Genomic DNA, 17,921 nt, shown 5'->3' with positions numbered 1-17,921 from the left:
TTCATTGTCCTTTTCAGTGATCAGGTTAAGAAACTGGTGTCAATTATATAATGATTTCAGGGACCTAAAAATGAATTTTCAATTTCCGTTTTAATCTTTGAGGGGATGGAAGAAGGGAAAGCCAGTTAGTAAATAAGAAACCCCAGAAAGAGTATATCTGTATCTTTATTTGATGCATTTCTCTTGTTACGACATTGTTGAACATAATGAAAAGGAGAAGTGCTTTTTATTGGATGTTTCTAGAAAAAAGTATTTATTAGGTATAGGCCTGAAACAATGCATACCACTTTGGAAGCTACTCGGCGAAGGAGGAACAGCTTGTCCCTACTGGCACCAGAGTGTATCTGTATTTAAATTGGATTTGGTCAGATTTTCCCTATCGTGTATTTTTTTCCTGTACTATTTCTGTATGAAAATTCACTCCTCCTTCCTGTCCTGCAAAGAAGAGGAAAAATGCATCAATCTAGTCTTAAGGAACAACTTTTCAAGCTAATTTCGTCGTAGATAAAATTTGCTTAACTGAGGTTTTGATTTAATAGATATATTAAATTTAATTATATACATATTTATAACTATACATATATATCTCTAAGACATTATATATAAGAAAATCATAGCAGAAAAAAAATGAGAGGTGAAGTTTTGTAAAAACACTGTAAGATGAACCTTTTAAGCTTATTTAAGAGAGAAAAAAAACCCAAAACAGGATGTAGAGCTTCCTGACTCCCATTGGGGTTGTCCAAGGAACTTTATTAATATCTCCTTGGGATATGAGTGTTGAGTTTTCAGAACATACTTTGGGAAATGCTACTTGAAAATATTAATATCCTCATCCCTAATTTTATTTTTCAGTCTTAAAAACATAATTAGCTTATATATTTAATTTTGTTTCTAATGTACCAGCTTTTTTTTCACTGATTAAATTATCAGTAACTTCTACTTTAATTAAAAACAACAAGTTCACAATCATAATAATGTAACTTTCTCCTCTCACTTATAACAATAGTTGAGGTCAAATTGTGTTTCAGCAAGACCTGAGCCCTGTCTCTCTCTAAAGTCCTGAGCTCTGGCACCTATCAAGTAATCACTGAATGTTTTTATTCAGTCAAGACATGAAATCCATGGGTAAAAACACCACTCTACTTTGGCTTTAGTCCACAGCTTCTTTTGAATTCAAAAGATTCTGATATTTCAGTATGTAATTCAAAAGTAGTTTTAAAGATTAACTTCACTCTGAGAAGTAAGTTTCATGCTTTCCGCCCCCTGCCCTCCCAAATTAGTCTCATTTTTGGAAGTATAGAAAGTTTTAATTTGCTTCGTTTTTAAAAATTATCTTTCATACATTCACTATTGGCGAAATAAAGATGTACTGACAAAATTAATAGAGCAAATGAGTTTGAAAACTGTTTCTCTTGGGGTAATAGTAGTACATTGTTTTCAGTAGGATGGGTGAGCCTTATTAGAATCTCTTATGCAACTTTTTCAAAATACATGTCTCTAAACACATTCATTCCAGCCCCTCTTCCCTCCCCCCAACACACTCTCTTACTCTCAGGAGACTTTTGATAGGCTGAGGAAAGATGTGAGGCATGATGATATGCACAGAAGCATCCACCGTAATTCTGACCATAACTCTTACCTCATTTGTTCCCAAACTTTGCTGCACATTGCAGTCACCTGGGGAGCTTTAAAAACAACCCCAAGTCATACCAGTGCCAGTTAAATCAGAAGGTCTAGAGGTGGAAGCCAGGCAGCTTTTAAAGTTCCTCAGATGATCTCAGTGTACAGCCAACCTTGGAACCACTGCTGGTTGGAGTGGAGGAGAAAGAGAACTGCTTCTCACCGTTGGTAGGACCTTGGGCAAGTCAGTTTTAACCCGATTCCCTTATCTGTAAAAATGGGTTGTTGAATTAAATGTCATCTCAGGTTCAGTGGTCCTTTTCAGCTTGTATTCTTCAAATTCTGTGATTTTAAAATCAATTTGAAGATGAAACTGTTTGAAGCACTATAGAAGTATCCATCTTAGATGCTAACAATGTTACCGGCCTTTTTACAAGTGCTAGTATTTTACAAGACCTAGTTATAAAATTCAGATTTGCCTTCCCTCAATTATTTTGAGCTTCAGTTTAGACACTGAGGGCAAAGAGGAGCATATAACTTCCCCAAGAGAACCCCTCTGTTGCCCAAGTACACGTCATTTGTGAGTACTTTAGGAATCCAGTAACTTACACAGTGTCTGAGGACTTACACCTGCTCATTCATGTTTCATTTAAGCTAATTTATAAATAACTGTTATTAATATTACACTGTGTAGTAGTATGCTGCATTGTTAGCACTGCTTATTTCAGGATAGCTAGACCTATTGATTTTGTGGGTAATTATATTTGCTATTAAATTTTCTAATAATTATATGAGTTATTTTAAATGACTTTATTTGCTATAGAGCTCTTTATTTACCTTTAGGGAAATCATGGAAAAGGAATGGGTACATGGATAGTGAACTGAAATGTGGGGCCTAACAACTTTTTTTTTTTTTAAAGCACAAAATCTGTCTGGCTTAAATTTAAGCTTGTGTACAAATAGGTAAAACTTGTACAGGATGAAAGGTTCTATGGGTAAAAAGGCAAATGACAGGGGACATACGTAATAACTTATATAATATGATAATCAATCGAGACATGTCTTCTAACCTAGCATTTTGGTTCTACTTTTGCTAAAAGCTAAAGAACCAAAATAAGGGGGCCCCAGCGCCCACATGATACTGTTCTAAATAAGAATTTCAAGGCCACTGGGCATCTGGGAAGGTCTTCTCTCCCCCCACAACCCAGCCCATTTAAAAAAATGTCTTCAGACCTAACATGTTAAAATCAATTGTTACATTTTTTTTCCTCCACAGTGTGACCTTAGCAATATATTACCACATAAAGAACAGGTGAGTTGTAAAACCTGTCTTGTTATTCTAGCTAATAAATTTATAAGGTATCATGTTTAGAGTTAGGTAATAACTATAGACCTTATTTGTAGTACTGTAGAGTACTTTTACTGAAGTGAATCGTTTGTTTTTCTCTTATGGCTCTTAACCCTTAAGTCATTGAGAATCCCAAAGAGTATTTGTTTATGTGTGTCATATTGATACTGTATTAGAAATTAAAATTGAGAATTGAAAAATAAGTCCATTATATGTTAAAACAGAGTTTTTACAGCACTATTGAGATTTTGAGCTAGATAATTCTTTGTTGTGGGGGATTGTCCTGTGTATTATAAGCTATTTAGCAATATTCCTGACCTCTACTCACTAGATGCCAGTAGCACCCTCTCCCCAATTCCACATTGTGACAACCAAAAATGTCTCCAACCACGTCCAAATGTACCCTGGGAGACAAAAATCACCCCAGACCGGGAACCATAGTACTAACATAATTTTTAAATTATTCTCCACAACAAAAAAGTTGAGTGGAAAGTGTGTTATTTATTTACGTTTTTGCAAATCTATTTAATGTCTGGCTTAATGGAAGTCAGCTGATTCTCATGTCTACTCTGTCTTCAATCATTTGCAATTACTTCAGTCATTTGTTTGGAAGAAGCGATATGAAGAAGAACCAGCCCATGCAGATATATAGCTGGAAAAATGTGTATTTTTAAAACTTTCAGATAATTGTGAATATTATTTGACACTGTACCAAAAGTCTACAAGTGCTAGTTTCTTAAATTAGTTACAATGGAATTTTAAATCATATCAATGGCCTTGTAGTAAGTCTGTTAAATTAATACCCATTGATCTATTCTGGTACACTAAATGGATCTTTTACTTGTACATGATTTTATACTGTTATGCTTTTGTCATTTGGAAAGTATTGATTCCCATTTCTTTACACAGTGTCAAAAACTCACTTTTGTTAGTATCACCACCAATCTTATCAGAAAAGTCTTTAAGTATTGAAAAGCTGTCAAGCTCACAAAAGAAGGTACACGTTTTTTCAGATCCTGATTTTTAGCTTGATAGCTTGAATTTTATCATTGCCAACAAATATATTTATGTTATTTTCCTTGAAATGACAGACTGAGATTGTTCGTTTTTGAGAGAATGACAGTTGTACTATCAAATAAAGATGGTATTCTATGAGAAAAGTGGCTTGTTTAGCTTACAACTAAGTCACCAGTACCTTTCCTTAACACACCCGTGTTTCAGTATACAGAAGTTCTTAGTGCCTACTTTCCACTTACTCATTCAGAATATAAAAAGAATCAAGGTTTAATAACATTATTAATTTTTACTACTTTATCATGGATGTTCTTAAGTAAAGCAGAATTTTTTTCAACTGCAAGTGGCAATGAAGAATAATAGAATGACCTCTAGTACAGTGTGGTCCCACTGCCTTGATTCATGCTCAGAAACCAGCTGTACCCACTTTGCTTTTGTACAGTCACTGCAAATGTCAGCATAAAAGGTAATGCCTTAGTAGTCCTATAAAAACAGTTTTGACCTCATGGGCCTCCTGAACAGGGTCTAGGGGAACCCCAGAGGCCAGCAGAACACATCTGGAAAATCACTGTTTAAATGAGCACGGTCTATAAGTGTTGTGAACTTTTAAATCAAAAGACCAGTCACTTCTAAAATAAAAAGACAAGTTTTTAACTCAAACTAAAGAGACAAGAAAAAATGCACAATAAGAATATAATAATAGGAAACTAATATGAAAAAAAAACAACGGAAGAAACATGAATCTCCTATTCACATGCATTAAAATTCTGAAGACATTATTGCCCATCACAACTGCTTTATATATATATATATTTTTTAGCTGAGCCATCCTGCCACCTGTTGGCAGCTCAGCGGCAACTCAGCTTGGGCTGGGCATCAAACTGCTGTTGCTCAGAGCTCGCACTCTTGCGCGAGCTCTTAACCAACTGAGCCACTCAGCCAGCCCTACAACTGCTTTATAAAATGTTCTTGTGTATCCAAATGTGAGGTTAGAGGAATAGAAATATATTTAGTTTACTAGCACTGCCTCTTAGGGTCAGTGCTTATAAAGGCAACTCAGGCTGGTCATTGTAGAAAAGATGTCACAGAATTTGATGTGCTAAATTAAAAGGGGTCAGGAAACCCTTACACAAACCAAGAGAAGAACTTGTAAAACTGCTTTGTTGAAGACTAAGCTTCTCCCTCCAGCCCTTCTCTACTCCCCATAGATGTGTTACTAAGATAATAACAATTCTTGAATTGGTGTTTTAAATGAACATTCTTATTTTGTAGAGATGCAAATAGATCGTTGGATATTTTTGATGAGAGATCACATCCACTCACAGTAAGTGTCAGTTTTATTTAGGTTGTATTTTTCTCTCATACAGTTGTGTTTATTTTGTGCTGATTTGCTTTGAAATTAATTACTTGACGAAAATTACTCCCTCCAGCTTGAAGTAAAAATCATCTTCCTTTAACTCTTCTTTCCCACCCCATGTTGTAGCTTAATTATTTTACAAAAGAGGTGTTGTATGAGGGACATGACAGTAAGAACTGCATTTCAGCTTTGTATAATTAGTGAGCTAAAGTGAATAAACATACCCAAATTACAGAAAATATCTTTTTAAAACATAATTTTCAAGAACATCAAACAATATAAACACCAGGGGTGCCAAAAACGTGTACAAGTGGACACTTTGGTCAGCGTTGCTCAAGCAGTAGTTCGCTGTAATCAGAAGTGTCTGGGCGCTGATGGTAACCACTTTGAGCTTGTAATTGCAGGAGTCAAACATGACTTGTATTCATCTTTCGTTATCGGTATATATTGAGTATTACAATTTTAGTACAGCTTTCCTTTCTTAAAATGTGTATACTTCTTTTTGGCACCCTCTGTATTTGTAAATAAACCTCACAAATATTTTAAGATCTCAAGAAAATTAAAGAATTATTTAAATTTTAAATCAATTAAAATAGCAAAAATTTAAAATTCTTCAGATGGTCTGTAGTGACGTGTGGCTGGTGACTACTATATAGGACAGCCCAGCCTGAGAGCCTTATAGTTCCAGGAAACTGAAAATGGCTTTTCAGAGTTGATTGCAGAGAAGTTTGACATGATGATCAACAAGACTTTTGAGCGTAAAAATAATTTACATTTAGATAGAATTCTGTGGGTGTAAGGTAGAAAGGTACATATATAATTTTTCTGAGGTTGTGCCTGTATTTTTCTTTAATGAATGGTGGTGAGTATTAAATCACTGTGGTATTTTTAAGATCCTTTTGTTTATATTTAAAAGACTAAAAGACATGTCACCCATTCAAAATTACTTTATGGAGCATGTGGGCACAAATAAAGATTGCTATTGTAAGAGTACTGAAGTATTTTTCTTCAGTGGATACTTATATTGCATTTTTTCTTCTTTCAGCGAGAAAAGGTTCCAGAGGAATATTTTAAGCATGATCCTGAACACAAATTGATTTACAGATTTGTTCGTACTCTTTTTAGTGCCGCACAGCTAACAGCTGAATGTGCAATAGTAACTTTGGTAAGCTATTTCCTCTTTCATAAAGCATCTTCTCTGTCTTGTACACAACGTATGGTCCTGTTTTTCAAATAAAAGTAGGTTCCTCTAATGATCATGAGAACTTTTATTAAGAGAAACCTATCAAAGGAAGTAAAATACACATATTCGAGCTTAATCATTAAGATTTAAAATGCTGTCATTGCTTTTTTCATCACAAAACAATTGCTATTAAAGGCAGAAGGAGAATGTCTGGTGTCTCCCTCCATAGCTCAGGACACACACGCACATGCAGTGCACACATGTACACACAGGGTGTACTGGTGGGGTAGGATGGGGGCAGGGACAGGCAGAGACTGACTCAGTGCAGGTCTAAGCCGAGTCCCAGGCAGTTCTGATGTGTGTCCTGATTGACAGCCACAGCCCTAAATCCTCTGTTCTGTGGATGATGGGTGTTATTCCATCCCCGTTGTCCTCCTGTGCCTGCTTGAGACGTTGCCTAGGGTTATGGTGCCGGCAGTCCTTGAAAAAGATTCGCTAGGTGCCTACTAAGCTACCACCGTGTAAGGCCTTTGTGTCATCCATACAGAATTCCTATGGTAAGATTCTATCATTTTGCATTATAAGTCTCATTCTAGCCGGAAGTGGTGGTATTATATTCTCCCACAGCAAACCTATGTCAACTGCATGGTGTGAAGGAAAAGGATACATAGGTCACTGCCTCCTGTTACTATTCAGTTAACATTTTGGAGATGTGGCTTGTGGTTTTGAATAGAGACCGCTCATTGGGCACTGGGTCAGACACAGGCCTTTCCATGGAGCTGCCAGCCCTTTGGAGTGCTTAGTACATGCTGGAGAGAGGCAGGCGTGGTACTCTCACATGGAGAACTCTAGGTAATGCAGGAAGGAAAGTCTGGGTTTGAAGAGGGAGATTTGTTTGTAGATAAGTTAAGCTGGATGTACCTGCAAGACAGCAGAGTGGCCGTGTCTAGTGATAATTTCAATATATGGTATTGGAGCATGAATCTGAGCTAGAGGTAGGGAATTAGGAGTAGCTGTGCAAATGCAGAGACAGTGTGTAGAATAAAAAGTGCATGGAAGATAGAAGAGTGACCAAAAGTCAGTATTCGGTGGGTCTTTATACTATGAGCTACTTCTTGGCAGCATTTAGCATTTGACCACACACTCCTTGAACCTCTCTTATCTTAGCATCTCTTGTATTATTCTCTCCTGGTTTTCCTACCACTTTAGCCTGATCATCCTTACAGATCTAAGTGCTGAGGATAGAGGAGAGAACAGGTTGAGTAAAGTTCTTGCCTTTATAGAGCTTATCTTCTAGTGAAGAAGGCAAGTATTTTATTAAATGAATGTTTTTAAAAAGATGACTATTTCAGGTAGTAGTAAATACCAAGAAGATAAAGCAAGGTAAAATGATAAAGTGGTTATAGGGGCTTATTGTTTTGGCTAGAATAATCAGGAAGAGCCTCTTTAAATAGGTAACATTTGAACCTTGACCTGATTGAATTGAGGAAGATATAAGGAGCTCTGGCATTACAGGAGAGGGGACAAGTGCAAGATTCTGAGACGGGAACGTTTTGTGTGTTCAAGGAACAGGGGTCAGAGTGAGGAAGAGGGAAAGAACATAGGAGATGAGGTCATAGAAGGGCAGTGCCCTGTATTAGAGGGCCTTGTTGCTTGCAGGCCACGGGAAGAAGTTCAGTTTTTATTCATTTGATGGGAAACCTTTGGCAGGTCTTGAACAGGAGTGAAGTGCTCTTAATTAAAGAGGCTGCTTTGGGGAGAATAGGCTGTTGTTGGAAACCAGAGTGGAGGCAGAGAAATCAGGAGGCAATAACAGTGATACAAGTGAGAAGTGGCAAATAGAAAACAAAGTGGTCAGATTACCAGTGATAGGTAAAGATAACAAGAATTGCTAACAGATTGGAGCAGGCTAACTCAAACGGAGGGTTTTGGCCCCAGCAACTAGGCAAATGGCAGTGCCCTTTATGTCACTAGGGAGGCTTGGGGACTGGAGAGTTGGGATGAGGAGCTCTGGTTTGTATGTGCACAGGCACCCATGACCTGGGCAAGGTTATTTTCAGTGGAGTGATAGTGACCGGGGCTGACTAAAGTGGGTTAAGGAGAGAATGGGAGATGAGAAGCCAGCATCAGGGCATTTACTGTGAGCAAAGTGAGAGGAGGAAGCATTCTAGGAGTTGTGAGGGGTTAGGATGGGAACAATGTAAACACATTCATATTGGGGAAAACCTCTGGCAGAGAGGGAGAAATTCTTCAAAAAGAGGTAATTCTGGGAACAGTGTTCTGCAGAAGTGGGATGGGATCGACTTCATTAATAGAGGAGTTAGCTTCAGCGAGAAGATGGAGAAATCTCAATCCCACTGACTCAGGAGGGCAAATGCCAAGTTTGCCGGTAAAGATCACAGGACGTTGAGAGATTGCCAGTGTTGTATAAGGAGCCTCTAATTATTCCCATAAAGTAGAGTTGAAGGAGGTTCATTCTTACGGTACCTGAGAGCTGAGTTTTGGAGAATGGGAGCAACATTGCATTAAGAACATATAATGTTCAATAACCATTTGTTTTTGAAAACACAGTTGAGTTTGGAGAGCATTGGCAAATCTAAGCTGTCAGTCTAATAACTTTCAGACAGTAAACACACTCTTTAAATTAGACTTCTTTCTTCTTATCAAATGGCATATATACTCTTCTGCAAAGCACTCTTTGAGATAACAACAAATCACAGCTTACCTCTATAATCTTGACTCAATTGTGAACGTCACCCAGTTCTTTATAGAATAGACATTTAATACATGGAAAAGAAATCATGAAATCTCACTACCTGGCAGGTGTAGAGGAGTCCCAGGGAGAGAGACACTGGCAGCTCTGTTACTGCCTTGAAAACAACAGAAGTGACTGAGCCTCAGATTATGTAAGACAGAGATGAAGTTCATGAAATGATAGTGGAGATGTGAGAATTCAGGGATATGAGAAGGACCCTCCCTTGTACGCATGTGTGTGCCTTAAAAAGGCCTGAAGTACAGAACACTTTGACACTTGTAAAGACCGCCCCCAGGGACACCGATTGTTCTGCCTGTCCTGCTGCACAGCAACCACTGGGAGGCTCTCTTGACCACCAGTTTTTATTTTCAGCTCGTGCCACAAAAGGACTAGTTACTGTGAAAAGAAGATATAAATGTGCTCAGTATTACCAGGGATTTACATATACAAGTATTATGTATAATCACCCTAAAACTCCCAGCCAGGTATGATACATTGCATGTGGTAGGCACTCCAGTATTTACTGAACCACCTGAATCTGCAGTGGGCCTGTGTGCTGCCCTTTCCAAGGGGGGAAGGAAAGAACACAATGCGTGTCTTCAGGATGTCCTTTGCTAAGATGGCCATTCATTCCTGTGACCAAAATGGGGCTGGAAATTCGCATGGGCAGAGTAAGCAACAGACATGTGATTGCAGTTGTGACCTGGCCTCTGACCTTGGCTGGCTAAGCAAAGTCTCTGTTAAACTTAAGAATAAAAAGCATGTCAGAAACAGATGAAGTCTGTCATTCCTAACAGTTCTTATCACAGCACTTAAACTGAACGAAAATCAAAGGCCAGTGCTCTACTTTTGCAGGTTTACTTAGAAAGGCTTTTAACTTATGCTGAAATCGACATTTGTCCAACCAACTGGAAAAGAATTGTTTTGGGAGCCATTCTTCTTGCCTCCAAGGTTTGGGATGATCAGGCTGTATGGAATGTGGACTACTGCCAGATCCTCAAGGACATTACAGTTGAGGACATGTGAGTTTCTAAGGTTTTGGTGGACTTTTCTAACCATTTCCAATACCTCATTTGCCCCCATTAAGTGTACATTTTAAGAAATATTTTTAAAGGTTACATTGTACAGAGAACTGAAATAGGCATAAAATTACATGCTACTTTCTATCCACCTTTGGTATAACAATTCATATTCCTTATCATTAATCGGTAGGTCTTAATGTGTTATTGTTGTAATAATTTGCTGGGTAATTTGCAGTGTATTTCTTCAGTGGTTTCGGCAAACATTTTACAAGCTCACGATCAGAACAATAGTATGGTAAGTATTTTCTTGGCTTTCTTAAAGCTGTCTACCAGGCCAGTCCATTTTTAAGGGGCATACACCAGATTGCCTTTGAAATAAATGTTTGGTCACTGTTAAGACATTAGGGTCTCTGGACTATTGAGGGGTTATAGCTTAAACCTGAGTCCTATGCGATATATTTCCTTTTGCTGGTCTTTCCCCCTTTTTATCTGAAGTTGTGTTGCTACAGAAACCAGGATAAAAAACTATAGCCACGTGTAAAGGTTTCAGATCACTATGTTCTCTCCTCCCCTTTTAAGAGAATGCATGTGTATTAAAAATGCCTGATGAGTTTGGAAGCTCCTACCTCTCAGGCATCACTGGGCATCACCCAGTGCCCATCCCATTTGAGTTCCCTCAGGCACTCAGCAACCCCAGCAGTGAGTTGGGCTGTAGGTTAACCATGAGGGTGCTGCTCCTCAGCACGCTGCCAGGGAAGTGAAACGCCAAGCTTAACGAGGGCTTGCAGTCTGGCCACCCTGGCTGCTGGGAAGGGCCCTGAGGCTGGTAGCCAAAGGGTATTTCCAGCAGACTCTCAAAAGTACCCACTTGACAGTGAAAATGTCTTTGTGGGTGACATTTAGGAAAATGTGAAAGAACACCTCTTGATTATATTGAACGGCATTGGAAGATCAAGATCATGGCAAGCGGTGGCAAGAGTTTGTTTTTGTTACCTTTGCCCATTACTGTAGATAAGGCTGTCATTCAGAATTACCTAAGTGCATATTCACAACTGAGGTGAGGATACTTGTGACTAAGAGAAGGGACCAGTGGTTGTGAGTTGCTGTCAAAGTGGCTTTTGGTGAAAATGCCCATTTGCTAATAGAGTAAACTGAGTCGTCATGGTGATATTGCTGGTAGCCATCTTAGCACACAGTGTGACAGCAAATGATGAATCTGAAACAAATGAAAGTACTTTTGGAAGTTGCAGAAGGTAAAATGACTTTGATCGCCACTGTCATAAGTCTTCAAACTGGTCCCTTGAAGGAAGAAAAATTTGTAATGAACACGAACCCTGCCATGATGGCAGCTGCAAGTTTCTTAAAACCTGCAACTAAGCTTGCTGGGGCTCTGGCTCTAGTTAGAACATCAGAGAACATGCAGGGAAATGTGTGGGTTTTCATAGCTTGAGCGCCAGGAGCAGTGGTGGCTGTGTCTAGCTACAGGAAGACTAGCTCTAAACAATGCTTTTTGTGTGTGAACAGAGAAACTCCAGGAGCTGTGTTTATAATAGGCTGCTTTTGTTTATGATCTTTGGAAATTGGAAAGCATTACCACATTGGTTTTGTCCCCCTGCTGTTGACTACTATTTGTAATGGTCTCATTTTGAGTCTAAATTGAAAAATTGGTGTTTATCAGCTTTTTCTTAAAACTTTCCAACATCTATCTATGTATCTTTTTAGAATATATTTCCTTTCAAAAGAATAAGTTAAACTGAGCAGCTGCTATTCAGAAAATTTGCTGTGCCTGTAAATGGTATGCTATTCAGCTTTCTAGCCATTGAAAAACCCAGAAGATGCATATTCTGTAGGCATAATGCTTTTCTTCAGTGACTAAACCTCTATTAATAGACATGTTAATCCCACGAAGTACTGTATTTCTACATAATTAAAATGTATTAGTGGAGAAAGTATAAAAGGGATAGTGAAGTGCATTTTATTTCTGTAGTAAATTAAGTCCTGATTAGCTAATTATCAAAACATCTGATTTACATTTCTATAGACTTATGGCCATATGAACAGGAAATTAATTTTGGAAGTAGGTTGTTGGGTTTAAAGTTCAACAAATGAGAAAACTTCATCTCTGTTCATATCCTGACTGTTCCCCATATAAGAGAATATCAGGCCTTTGTTGACCTATCCAATGGATAAAATATTAAAACTAAGAAGCCAAATACTGTATTTTGCCATGTATAATGCACACTTTTTTACCCAAATTTGTGAGGAAAAAATAAGGATGCACATTATATATGGGTAGTACTAATTCCATATATATATAAATATTTTTTATTCTTTTATTCGTCCTTATGAGTTAAAAGTGTAACTCTGGAAATGAATAACTATCTATGTATGCAAAATAATACCCTGGAATACAATAACTGGTTTTGTTGAATTTACGATGAACTTGGAATGACGATAAGTTCTTAGCCATCTATGATGCATAAATATCGTAAATTTGTTACCGGTACGTAAAATTACTTGTACCTTGTATCTGTTCTTGTGTTTTGTAATTATTTGTTACATAAAATTTCTTGTACCATAATACGTTAAAAAATAAATGCTAAAAATTCCTTTATAATACAGAAAATGAGTACCTAAATGTAAACAAATAAAAATTTGAATTAAAAAATTAAAACAGATTTTTTTCCCTGAAAGTTTGGGCCCAAAACATGGGTGTGCATTATACACGGGGGCGCGTTATACACGGCAAAGTATGGTATGTTACAAAGTAAGCCCCCCTCTCTCATGTTTGTTGGGTATTTATCATTTCTACATAATTAACTTTGTAAAGGGATTACTATGAAAGCAGTATGATTTACTCTGATTTTATACTTATCGACTTAAACACTTGGCAAGTGACGGCAGTATGGTCACATAGCATAGGACTGCTCCCTATATTTCCCTTTCTCACTTCACTGAACTTGCCCCCTGTGGGTGTGTCCCATTCTGTTCTGGGAGGGGCAGTGGGTGCTGAGCATCTTGGGGTCACATTTCCACTCGGGACAAACACTGTTTGAGTCTGAGTCCAGTGCTCTGTCGGGTTTAGCCCAGCCAAGACAGCTGTCTTTAATCTTTCTGCCTTCCAAAGTTTAAAAATTGCCTACTGTCTTGTCAGTGACAGTTTCTCACTCCAGTTAAGATTAAGGTGAGTAGAAACTTGCATTATGCCCTTTGACATTAGCCCGATGCACTAGGGCAGGGGGAGGGGTTCCCTTTCCTATCAAATGTAGCTTATTTATTTATTTGAGGTGAATCCTTGTTGCCTCAAGAGTTTTTTCCCCCTCAGAGATAATAGCAGTGGCTCTCCATGGATCCATTTGTTGCCGTGGTGATGTGCCCACTCCTTTTGTTGATGCGCCTCTACTTTAATAAAGCCCCTTCCTGTTATCTGCCGGGTGAAAATGTCTGCAAGTTCTTCAGAGCTAATAAACAGCATACATCATTCCTTTCATCTGATCACTATTAGTGGGGCCTTGTGAGTGAGCGTGGAGCATGAATTGTACAGCTGCACTAATGGAACTCTGAAGAAGGAGCCCCCGAGTCAGCAACACAAGTATATAAGAGGGCCATAACCTCTTCCCCTCGTCCCAGACGCAAAGTGCTGGGATGCAGAAAGGACCACGATAGCTGTACCTTGCTTGAACATTAGTGTGTCAATCCAGCTGGGTAGCCTTTGTTTGTTTCCAAACAAAATTTAGAGCCATCTAATAGCTCAGAATGATATTTTTGAAGATAGCCCAGTTGACTAAAATTGTCGTGTATTGGTTTTGTCTCCTCCTTCCCCAGGAATGAGATGGAGAGGCATTTTTTGGAGCTACTTCAGTTTAATATTAATGTTCCTGCCAGTGTTTATGCCAAATACTACTTTGACCTTCGCTCCTTGGCAGATGACAATGACGTGATTTTTATGTTTGCGCCTCTTAATAAAGAAAGAGCACAAAACCTAGAGGTAAGGCTGGGGAATCACTAAGTGGGGCTTTTTGTTAGTCACCAAAGCCAACATCTGTGGATAAATCATATTAAGTGTAGTGATTAGGAAAATGGAAAGCTTTTTAAATCACTACTTTGAAGAGCTTATTAACCCTTTCGTATCATATTTCTAGTGTCTTTCCTGGTGTCTGTCCTGTGACCATAACTCAGAATATTTTAAATCAAATTTAATCTGTTCTTAATGGTTTTCCATTTGAACCTGTACCCTTCCTTACAACCAAACATAAATAATTTCTTATGATTGTGTCACTAATCATCTCTATACACATAATCTACTTACCACTCTCAGCTGTCTCACTCAGTTTGCAGATCCGTGTCTGTTTTCTGTATATATCACAGTTCAGTTCCATGAGTTTATTAGACAAAAGCATTAGTGGCTAACCTGAGAGACCTATGCTGAGAATGTATAATATGTGTTTCAAATACTGGGTGAGAGTACATGGGGTTTTGAATGGAAATGGTAACATACATGGGACAAAGTAATATTTATGGCTTATGGTTTTTGATGAGTATACAGCAAAATTATTCACAACTGAAATGGACACATTTGAAGTGGACACTGTCTGTGGTACCTTGGTGGTATGTTTCCTACCATAATTAACGTGGAAGTGGAATAGCTCCTAATGGTGCTTCAGTCCTTAGACCTTTCCCACCTTCCATTCAAGCCCAGCACACGCCTGCCTCATTAAAATGTACTCCGAGTAGACAATAACTAATGAAGACTGGATAGAATGTGAATAGCTCAGTAAACATTGATTTTGCCCAAGTTGTGTTCATTATGTTTAAGGAACAAGTGTACAGGTAATAGACGATGTTGCTGTTAGAAGCCTGTCAGAATGCCTTTGGCATCTTTGGGAACCCACTTTTTAAATAATTCTAAGTTCCCCTTTGCTCTGGAAATCTAATCAGAACTCCTAAAGGATCTATCTACCTTAGTGAATTAGCAGGAAACAGCACCCCCAGAACCTGGCAGTGTAGGCCTCAGCTCTGCAGAGTAGCAGTAAGTCGAACTGTCTACAGTAGTGTGGATGTGTGGCTCACCAATGATGCTTTCTTTTTTTTTTAAAGGTTGGAAACTTTTTTTTTTTAATTGTATCTGTGGTTCTATTTGATTGCCTTTCCTAGGCCATTTCTAGATTGTGTGATGACAACGACTACAAAGACATATGTAGAGCTGCTATGAGAAGGTCTTTCAGCGCAGATAACGTCATTGGCATTCAGCGCTCTAATGCCATCATCTCTTAAGGGAAAAATGAGAGGTGGTAACATCAAGAGCCTCTCATCTACAAGGACTGGAGAAATATCACCTCTCCTCAAAAACCAGCAAAGGTAGTATTTTCACCTAAAAGACCAAGACATCAAATTAAAAAAACTCAAGGACAGCAAGGATTGTGCTCATAGGAAAGAATGGGACCTTGTCAATGCAACACTCTGTCCTTTTTAATGTAAACATAGTTTAAAAACCACTCCAAAGCAAAAGCTCCCAACCCACAGATATTTGCTTACAATGTAGGCTGATAGCTGTGAACTAAGTGAGGTTTTTTAAGTGAAGTTTAAATTTTTTTAGACTTTAAAGACACTAACTATATAACTTTGATGCCTTTGCTATTTTTTTGTCTCTCTCCCCTCCACCCTCTCCCCACATATTGCTGCATATTCCTTTAGCATCAATGCAGTATTAATTGCCATTAAAACATGGGACTCCTAACAACTCCTAAAGCCACTTAGGAACAGACTAGCACTGTTAGGTATTGAAAGGTTCTTCTCCCGACTACATCATTGAAGCTGCTAGTCATTATTGGCAATCAGTGTAAACCAAAAAGCTGCTGAATAACACTTGTCATTCACATTCTTTGCAAGCACTACTTATTAGCATATTAGCATGTTTGGGATAATAAGAGAAAGTATCAGTCATTGATTATCTGCTTCCATTGGGTTCACGCTGCATAGCTTACAAACTGTAATGGTGCTTCTCATTTTCTGATGATTTGCCTTTGTTAAATAAATGTATCAAAACATATTTTTGTAATTCCAACCAACATGGTGGTCCATTGATAACAAGCAGGTAGTGAAATAGGTGTCCCACAAGTCAGTGCAGTTTTAAGCTTTGACCCACCAGGGCACTGATGCAGAAATATAAATGCTAGACTTACAAAACATCATTTGAAAGTTTAATTAAATTTCTCTTAAACTTAATTTAGTTTTGTAAATTTTAAGTATTAAGCTTTTAATCTTACAGTGGCTGAAACAAAAAATTTTAAATAATCTTTTTTGATTCAGTCAATGTGTTAATATTAAGCTTTTAAATTTCTTTGTTTCAGCCTATATAAGATTAAAAGCTTAATATTAAAATTTACAAAATTAAATAAGTTTAAGAGAACCTCAATTAAACTTTCAAATGATGTTTTGTAAGTCTGTAGCATTTACACTTCTACAAGTATCAGAGTTTAAAATTGTACTGAACCTTTATGGTGATACTTTGTATCTTGATAGAAATGCCCTCTTTTAAAAATAGTTCTTTACAGGGCTGTGCTATATACCTGCTTTGATCACCTCAGTTTCTTTTTTCTAGATTTGGTAAAGGATTATGAAGAGCAGTGTTAATTCACATATAATAAATTGAAAGGAATTGGACCCCAATAGTAGTGATATGAAAGTGGGTGATATGATAAACAGCTTTTCTATCCTACATGTTAATCAGGCTGTAGGTGTCCCATTTAAGTCTTGTTATTTAAGAGGAAACACACAAAATTTAGGAACCCTTACCTCAGGCTTTAAAGGGCAGGGAGTTAAATAATCTTGGGAGATTAGTAAAATGTCACCTAAACTTGAAATATTTTTAAAAATTAATGCTCTCAACTATGTGAACTCTTTCTCCTACCTTCTGAAATGTATTCCTGAAATTCTGCCTATAACAAAGCATTTCTGGGCCAAGGAATACTTTCAACATTGCAAGGCTTCATATTGTATTGAAGGTTCCATCATTTTTAAAGGACAGAAATATAAATAATGGTATATAAAATATTACAATCTACCACCTCAGAAAACATTGTTTATGGAGTTTGGAGCTTGGAGATTCAAGTATCGATTGCAGTTTTATTTTGAAAAGAATGCTAAACTTATGTGGTTTTTCTTCCTCATGTTTATATTAAAAGCTATTTTAATTAAAATATGGCTAGTGTGTTTGTAACACTTCTATTCACAAAGCATTATGTCTCTGCCTAACTTACAAGTTTTTAATCAGCTCTGATAGTCTTAAAGCGTTTTTAAAATGACCATAAGTTAGTTGGTTTGACCCTTGCCTCTAGTTAAGATGTAGTCCTGTCTTTAGCTTATGCTCTTTTCAACCTAAAGATAATTTATTACACTTAAAACGATTGGCCACAGTACTCAGTGGCATGGTGCATTAGATTATTGTACCAGGAGGGAAAAGCACATTGGAAGATAAAATTAGGTAAAACATACCAGAGAGAAAGCAATTATAGGAATACTGTAGGTCAGAGTATGAGTAATTTGAGGATTTTAAGCAGTTAAACAGGTCACAAAATGGAAGAACAGGAACTGTTGTTGGAAAAGTCATGAGGCATTTTTGC

At 37.6% G+C, this 17,921-nt stretch overlaps 1 protein-coding gene across 4 annotated transcripts in view; it reads left to right on the top strand.

Annotated features, from left to right (window-relative positions):
• Positions 1–17,498, top strand: part of CCNYL1 (cyclin Y like 1) — a 108,480-nt gene extending 90,982 nt beyond the window's left edge. For 3 of the 4 annotated variants that reach the window (XM_019652924.1, XM_019652922.1, XM_019652923.1), the window contains 6 exons: positions 2,897–2,932; positions 5,255–5,306; positions 6,385–6,504; positions 10,133–10,299; positions 14,125–14,287; positions 15,454–17,498. In XM_019652924.1, coding sequence (XP_019508469.1) covers positions 2,897–2,932; positions 5,255–5,306; positions 6,385–6,504; positions 10,133–10,299; positions 14,125–14,287; positions 15,454–15,573 — 658 coding nt within the window. In that variant the 3' untranslated portion in view covers positions 15,574–17,498. The remainder of the gene's footprint in view (positions 1–2,896; positions 2,933–5,254; positions 5,307–6,384; positions 6,505–10,132; positions 10,300–14,124; positions 14,288–15,453) is intronic. The other variant, XM_019652925.1, reaches the window with a different exon arrangement.
• The last annotated feature ends 423 nt before the right edge of the window (positions 17,499–17,921 follow it).

The sequence above is a fragment of the Hipposideros armiger genome, unplaced genomic scaffold, assembly GCF_001890085.2.
Source record: "Hipposideros armiger isolate ML-2016 unplaced genomic scaffold, ASM189008v1 scaffold_190, whole genome shotgun sequence".
In the NCBI taxonomy this organism is placed as follows: Eukaryota; Metazoa; Chordata; class Mammalia; order Chiroptera; family Hipposideridae; genus Hipposideros; species Hipposideros armiger.
Note: the sequence above shows the minus strand (reverse complement) of the source record. Positions and strands in the feature narration are given on the sequence as shown.